This window comes from Budorcas taxicolor, chromosome 21 (assembly GCF_023091745.1).
Source record: "Budorcas taxicolor isolate Tak-1 chromosome 21, Takin1.1, whole genome shotgun sequence".
In the NCBI taxonomy this organism is placed as follows: domain Eukaryota; kingdom Metazoa; phylum Chordata; class Mammalia; order Artiodactyla; family Bovidae; genus Budorcas; species Budorcas taxicolor.
The window spans coordinates 38727564-38735530 of record NC_068930.1 but is presented as its reverse complement, the minus strand read 5'-3'; the positions used below and the strand labels follow the sequence as shown (position 1 = coordinate 38735530).

Sequence of the window (7967 nt, the reverse complement as noted above, 5' to 3'; positions counted from 1 at the left end):
GCCAGTGTGAGCCTCTAATGTGCCTGGCCTGCTGAGTCTGAAGTGTGGCCCTCTGGACACAGCACAGACAGTACTCAAAGGACTTATCGGTCTTCGCTCACCCAGCATGCTCTCCCACTTCACATGGCATATGGGCTACTTAGTCATCCAAATGTCCTTTGGCGAACCAGCCCTTTCCCAGTCTTAGTTCAGGTGGTTTAGGTGGAACCCACCCCAGCCTACTCAAAGGAGGAATGACCTAGGCTTACATCAATCTGTAGATTCAGTTTCTAGAGTCATAGTGATTCGTTAAATTAGACCAATAAATGTCAAGTGCAGTACGTTTGTTTGCAAAACATGGACAAGAGAAATGGACTCTATCACTCTGAGTATTTGTAAGTGTTTTAAATGGTGGGGTTCTTTGTTTTTTTAATTTATTTATTTTAATTGGAGGCTAATTACAACATTGTAATGGTCTTCCATACATTGACATGAATCAGCCACAGGTGTACATGTGTTAGAAAGGAAGTTAAGATGATGAGTGGATGGCTATATGGACTTAGTAGGTGGCAGTCAAGCTCTGTGCATCCCTGGACCACAGCCCTTCCCATGCTGCACTCAGGTCATGGATGTCTCTTTCTCCTCCAGCAGATGGTCAGCTCTCTAAGGGAAGGAGATGCATCTCCAGTGTGTTTGGTCATAATAACATAGAGAAGAGCTTAAACCCACATCTGCTCAAGAAATTATCCTGTGGACTTAGCAGCATGGAAATGAGGCCCTGATGGTTCTACCACTGGGGACTCTGGTTTCTGGTCGATACCACGCCCTATCGTCCCCACCTTGTCCTCTTGGGTTCCTGCTCTGGGCTGGAACAAGTGGTCTGCTCTGAGTCATCATCTGTGGGTACTGGTGTGGTCACTGTATGTTTCTCACACAACCACCCAGAGAACGTCATCAGGCAGATGGAGTGGGGGTGGGGCAAGCTTTCATAGAAAGCCTTTAGGATGAAGCATCGCAAACCCGGAGGGGAACACGAGATCTCTGAGTCCACTGACACTGCGTTTCTCTCCAGGAGGCTGGGGGATCTGAAAGAGAGCCAGGAGGAAGCACCAGCATCTCCATCCTGGGCAGTCTTTCTCAGAAGATGCAGCCACTCCTGCTCCTGGTGGCCTTTCTCCTGATCCCCAGGGCAAAGGCAGGTGAGTGACCATCCCCATCCCAGGGGCCCAACCCCATCCTCCAGGTGGCACAGAGGTCCCGCCCATTCTGCATGTCCCTGATCCAGCTATCCACCAGGAAGGAACATTCAGAACACCAGCTCCCATCCCACCTCATACCAGGGAGTATGATGCTGGATAAACCACCAGCCTGAGCGACAGAGCAAAGCCTGCTCTCAAGAGGAGCCAGTGGGTACCAGCCCCTCCTCCAGCCCTCCCTTTGCCCTCTGGAAAGTAGAACTTTCCCAGAAGTGATGGCAGATGGTCGCAACCTGGAGAAAAGAAAATACTAAATTGCCCCTGAAGAGGGCAGAGTGGGTCTGGCCTCTGCCTCTAGTTACCTCAGCATCTGCTTGGCAGACCCTGGAGTTGGTACCTCTGTGTTTGCTCAATCCCTAAGACCCAAGGCCCTTTACGCAACTCGACTTCCCTTCCCAGGCCCTCAGGGGCTCCTCTCTTTCAAGGATGAAGCCAGTGTTTGGTAGACCTGAACTGCTCTGCTTCCCAGAAGCACACCAGCACCGGCCATACCAACAGCCCCCATCCAGAGGCCCACTGTGAGCAGGGAGGGTGCAGGAGGGGGCATGGTGACTCCTTCATGCAGCCAACAGACATTCACCGGGCACTTACTACCAGTCAGGCCCTGGGAAAGAGGCTATGGCGACATCTAGGTCCCTACTCTGAATTCCTGTGCCCTGGAAAACAGGGCTATCCTGAATAAAATAGGGTAATGGGACCCTTAGAAATTCACCTGGAATGAAGCACAGGTTGGGGAGGAATTTTCAGAAGCCTCTAGGACTTTGCTATCCCTAGGACAGGAATGAAAAGTGAAAGTGATAGTTGCTCAGTCCTGTCTGACTCTTTGCGACCCCAAGGACTGTAGCCCACCAGTCTCCTCTGTCCATGGAACTCTCCAGGCAAGAATACTGGAGTGGGTTGCCATTGTCTTCTGCAGGGATCTTCCCAGCCCAGATATCGCACCTGAGTCTCCTGCATTGCAGGCAGATTCTATGCTCACCTCTAATTATGTGTGGGAGACAGATTTGCAGACCCAGACAGCTGCTCTGTTCTAGAGGAGGAAGTTGAGCCCCTTCCCAGCCTCCTCCCGCCCCACCAACTCCATGCCAGGCTGGGCTCCCCAGTGCCCAGCAGTTCTGAGCATGAAGCCAATGCCAACAAGGTACACTCAGTGGGAGCACACAAGCAGAACAGCCCTTTTCCTTCAGGGGAGATCATCGGGGGCCGTGAAGCCAAGCCCCACTCCCGCCCCTACATGGCCTATCTTCAGTACTGGAATATGGATGTCCAGTTTATTTGCGGTGGGTTCCTGGTTAGACAGGACTTCGTGGTGACAGCCACTCACTGCCACGGAAGGTGAGGAGCAGCAAGTAGCCGGTACCTTTCTGAACACCCTTGACAGGGGAGCCCTGTCTTTTTTCCTCTAGGAACAACCAGGCTATTAGGAACATTGAGTCAGGAGGGTGCCTCTGAGGGCAAGAAAGAGGGGGCCAGAAGAGTGAGAGGGTGAGAAAGAGGGAAGGTCACTGCCGGAGGTGTTGCTGAAGTGAGAGAGACTAGACATAGGGTGCGCCTGGATATCAGAATGTAAACCAATGCAACTTCACATGTGTCCTAGGGCTAACTGCCCATGGAGAACAGTGATGCTCTTCACAGTGGCTCCAGAATCTGACCTTGGCTGCCAAGAAACAGACAGTACAGACAGCTTAGCCCCCAGGGCCCTCCTGGTGGCTGCATTTCCCCTCAGTGGCAGCCTTGCCCTGGAGTCACCTGCCCTTCATGGCTCCAGGGCTGTAAACCCTGAGGTTGTGACCCCCATCTCCTGCTCTGCTCTCTGTGAAGCTCAATGAACGTCACCCTGGGGGCCCACAACATCAAACAGCAGGAGAGGACCCAGCAGGTCATCGGGGTGAGAAGAGCCATCTGCCACCCAGACTATAATCCTGAAAACTACTCCAATGACATCATGTTATTAAAGGTAAACCGCCCTGCTTCTCGTGCCCTCCTGGGATCAGCTCGTTTCCCCTCCCAGGACCTCCTACCCCTTTCTCCCCTCCCATCCTGGCCACCTGACCAGTCCCTGTGGCTCAGGAGAGAGGGGAGACACATTAGCATCATTGCCATGTCCAGGCTTGGGGACCACAAGCTGAGCCAGACTCTTGTCTCTTCCCATCAGCTGGAGAGAAAGGCCAAGCAGACATCAGCTGTGAAGCCCCTTAGGCTGCCCAGGGCCAAGGCCCGGGTGAAGCCAGGACAGGTGTGCAGCGTGGCCGGCTGGGGGAGAGACTCCACGGGCACCTGCGCTGACACGCTGCAGGAGGTAAAGCTGACCGTGCAGGAGGACCGAAGGTGTGAGGCCTACTTACGCAAATATAACCACGCCAACCAGCTGTGTGTGGGGGACCCAAACACAAAGAAAGCTTCCTTTCAGGTGAGAATCACAGCCTACCTTGCTTGGATCTGGGGAGAAGGGTGTTGGCAGAAGATCTGGGACCTGGGGACCACCTCATCCTCTAGGCTTGGGACCTCTCTCAGGAATAAAAGGGGGAACAGCTGGAGCTGGGAGGACCTAGAGCCTCTGCAAGCCACGTAAGACCTGCAGTGAATGCCAACCTGGCGCTCCTCCGGAAGGGAGAATCTGCCACGCACCGAGGCTCAGGTGTTAGAAAACCAGGCTTCCTGAGTGGGAGGTGGACCGGTCCAGGTGCCTGCTCAGAGCTGGAACCCACCTGCTTACTGAGCTCCCCCTCCCTGATGAGTGTCAGCCCTCCCAGCTGCTTCCCTGTCCTAACAGCAGCCTGGAGCCAATAGCCAGCCCTCAGCATCTAGACAGAGAGGGGACGGAGACCTGGGGGCAGAAAAGGAGCTGCCCCCTGGGGGAAGTGAAGCAGGGACAATGTCCACGTGAGGACTTGGCAGCCAGGGGCCCATAGACCTGCCTTGCCCACTTGTCTTGCACAGGGACGCCTTGCAAAGTGGCCTTCTCAGAGAGGGGTCTTGAAATGGCAGGGTGGGAGAGAGGGCAGGACCAGGAGGAGAGCAGACTCAGTCCTTCCCCTTCTCTGTCCTCAGGGGGACTCCGGAGGCCCTCTCGTGTGTGACAATGTGGCCCAGGGCATTGTCTCTTATGGAAAAAATGATGGATCAACTCCACAGGCCTTCACCAAAGTCTCAAGTTTCCTGCCCTGGATAAAGAAAACCATGAAAAGCCTCTGACTGCAGGAACCAGACCATCTGCCCTGGGGCTAATTCAGAATCACACTGTGGGGTTGGAGGTGCCCATAGCTCAATAAATGTCTCTCAGCAGAGCTCGAAGGGCTGGTTGCTTATTTATTCACTGACTCCTATTCACAAACGCTCACTGTGTGTTTAGAAAGGCAATGACAGGATTCTGCTGTTTTCTGTTCCTCCTCTCCCCACTCCCACCATCTCTTCCCCTGAACCCCATGCAAAGCTGTCACCCAGATCTGCTTCCCCACACCTGTCTCCCAGGGCCGGCCCTCCCGCCAGGGCTGAAGCTGAGCACCATCAGGGGAAGACATGAACCTATCTGGTCCTGGGGCTCAGGGTGAACTCCTTAGCTCCTTGCTCTGGGTACATAGCAGGGAGGAGTGTGTCACACCTTGGGTCCCCGACACCAAGAGCACAGCCTGGGGCTGCAGCTCCAGGACAGAGACCCTCCTACTGTGGAGGAGGGCTACCTGAGCTGACCTTTAACCCCTACAGCCAGGGGAGCTGGCCCAGAGCTGGGCTGGTCTCCTGAGAAGCCCCTCCATCTCACTCAGGCTGAGTGTCCTGCATTGCCCTCCAAAGAGCCCAGGGCCCCAGCTCTGCCTCCAGCCTCCTCTGCCACCCCTTCTTCTCCATCCCTGCCCATCACTGCACGTCCTCAGCAGGGCCACCATCTCCTGTCCCCTCCAGACCACACTGATCTCTGCTGACCCCTTCCTCATATCCCTCCCACCCTGCATACCCGAGTCCCATGGGGTTCCACAGGGCCTCACCACTGACGTGCCAGCCCAGCTCATGCCTTGGCAGACAGGGATCAGAGGGACCAGGCCTGTGCTGTACTGGGCAAGTCCAGATCGCTGGGCCCCATCTCTCACCTGGGCAGGTCCAGCTCAACCCCTCACACGCAGCCCAGTGTCCCCCATGTGCTCAGGGTCTTCTGGCTCCTGATGGCTCAGTAGCCTGAGTCCCTGTCAGCCTCTCCGTTTAGGTACTGACGGCCTCTGGTCCTCTGGGCCAAGATTCCCTGCCGGTCACCTGGGACCTTTTGAGTTAGAAAGGGATCCTGTCTTTAGTAGGGCAGAAAAGTGCATTGGTTTTCATCCATCAACACAAATGCTGATGCAACACCTACTAAGTGCCGGACACTATGGTTGTATAATGGACACAATACAGGTTCTATCATATCAGTTCAACTGTAACTGACAGTGTCAATATCATCCAAATTGTCTATATTCCCTCCCTCTCATGAGTCCACTTGAGGGGCCTACATCTCTGTGGGTAATCCACAGGGACAAAGATCCATGTTTATTTTTATTGCTGGTTACACTCACAGGATGTTGTTATGTGTGACTCTCGAACACCAGTCGTTTGGTTTCTAGACAAGAAGACACTGCTCTGCTCACTGGAGCATCCTCGTCCCCTCGGGGAGGGGGCAGCAGGGAGGGAAGAGAAGGAACACGCGCAGCTTTATGTGTTTTACTCTAAAGATAGCAGGCAGGAATGTCCTTGCTCACACTCAGATGGTAGGAATACCCATTTGAAAGACAATTAGAATCTGACTCTAAACACTCATCCATTGGATGGGCCAGAAAGAGGCTCCCTGTCAGGCTGCAAGCTCCTGCCTGTGTTAACCAAACTGCAGTCAGGGAGCCCCACGTGGTGTGGACAAATGGAGAAGCGCCTCTGCTCTTAGGCCGTCACGGTGGCTGCTGCTCCATAGGGTCTGAGACAACCTAGACTTTTCATCCTTGGGAAGGTCTTGGTTTGGAGAGCATGTGATTTTTGTTGGGCAAGATCTCCCTGTCCTGGTCTCCCCTCGCCAGACGCTTCCGTCTGCCATCCCTCCAGTGTCTTCTCTGTGGTGCTGAGCTGCCTGGGAGCTGAGCCTGAGTTCCAGCCCTTGGCTGGTGCCACCCTACCCCTACACACAGCACTGTGCTTCTCTGGGGGATGTGTCAACACTCTGGGATACGGTTCCCCTAAACGCAGGCCCTTTCCCCTCTGGCTGTGCACAAATCACGCAGCAACACAATCTCCTAGTGACCTGGGGCACCTTTACAAAGGAAGAGCGGTGATGACACAGCTTCTGATTTGGACCTGAAAAAAATCCCAAGATTCACTAGGGACCCAGCTCCTTGATTGAAAATCACACAAAAGGAAAACAAAGAAACAAAAAGGTACCGTTTAAAAAATGAGCCTAGCCACATACATATTCAGCTCAAGTATAACATTTCCTTTGAGGAAATGGTTCTGTGGTTTGAAAAAGTTTAAGAATATTTGTTGCAGACTTGTCCTCCTTTGAGAGATGAGGGAGACAGTCCCAGGAGGGACAGTGAGACCCTGGAGGCCCCACAGAGTTAGGATGGAGCCTGGGCTCAGCCAGGCCCCTGAGAGCTAGGCCAGCAAGATGACTTCCAAGTTTTCTTAGCTGTGCCCACTGATGACTTCCTGCCATCCCTGGACAAGACAGGAGCCTCTGCTCAGATACCTCCGTCCGTGCACAGTTACCCTCTGGGCTCCCATTGTAGCCATTGTCTGGCAAGTACTCAAACAGCTTCTTGGTGAGCTGGTCTGTCTGCTCATGGGCACATGCAGAAAGAGGTGGGTAAGCACCTAAAACATACTGATTTCTTCAAACTTTCTCCATAGAATTATCCCCCAGGTCCCATCTTTAAGGAAACAAATTTTCCCTTGCTTAAATATCTCTGTAATGGAAATAAAACATGACATACAGCCATGAAATTAAAAGACACTTACTCCTTGGAAGGAAAGTTATGACCAACCTAGATAGCATATTCAAAAGCAGAGACATTACTTTGCCAACAAAGATCCGTCTAGCCAAAGCTATGGTTTTTCCAGTGGTCATGTATGGATGTGAGTGTTTGACTGTGAAGAAACCTGAGTGCGGAAGAATTGATGCTTTTGAACTGTGGTGTTGGAGAAGACTCTTGAGAGTCCCTTGGACTGCAAGGAGATCCAACCAGTCCATCCATCCTAAAGGGGATCAGTCCTGGGTGCTCTCTGGAAGGAGTGATGCTATAGCTGAAACTCCACCTCATGCGAAGAATTGATTCATTGGAAAAGACCTTGATGCTGGGAGGGATTGGAGGCAGGAGGAGAACAGGACGACAGAGGATGAGATGGCTGGATGGCATCACCGACTCAATAGACGTAAGTGGAGTGAACTCTGGGAGTTGGTGATGGACAGGGAGGCCTGGCGGGCTGCGATTCGTGGGGTTGCAAAGAGTCAGACACGACTGAGCAACTGAACTGAACTGAAGAGTAAAACATCCCTATAGATACCCCTAAGGAAATTTCTCTACTCACCAAGGCCTCTCCCATCAATTTTCCTTCTGTCCAGACTCACAAGAAGAGTCAGGTACCAGCCTGACTCTGGTAGGGAATTGACCAGCCAGCTCTGGGGGTGATGGGCCTAAAGGGATTCAAATCTGCGCTGGTTTGTTTTGGGCCTGTGCACTGGAATAGGGATGGCTCCGCCCTTCCAGCCCATGACCATGCTAC

At 53.1% G+C, this 7967-nt stretch overlaps 1 protein-coding gene across 1 annotated transcript; it reads left to right on the top strand.

Moving 5' to 3' along the window:
* Window positions 1-1108: 1108 nt before the first annotated feature.
* LOC128067008 (granzyme B-like) lies at window positions 1109-4430 on the top strand. The gene is made up of 5 exons (XM_052660136.1): window positions 1109-1178; window positions 2423-2570; window positions 3057-3192; window positions 3391-3645; window positions 4287-4430. Exons 1-5 carry the CDS (start codon window positions 1124-1126, stop codon window positions 4428-4430), a joined length of 738 nt encoding a protein of 245 aa, XP_052516096.1. The 5' UTR covers window positions 1109-1123.
* The last annotated feature ends 3537 nt before the right edge of the window (window positions 4431-7967 follow it).

Coding starts and splice junctions, on each gene's coding strand:
- LOC128067008 (XM_052660136.1), top strand. CDS start 1,124: ATGCAGCCACTCCTGCTCCTGGTGGCCTTTCTCCTGATCCCCAGGGCA. Junction 2,571..3,056: donor GCCACTCACTGCCACGGAAG/GTGAGGAGCAGC, acceptor CTCTCTGTGAAG/CTCAATGAACGTCACCCTGG. Junction 3,193..3,390: donor ATGACATCATGTTATTAAAG/GTAAACCGCCCT, acceptor TCTTCCCATCAG/CTGGAGAGAAAGGCCAAGCA.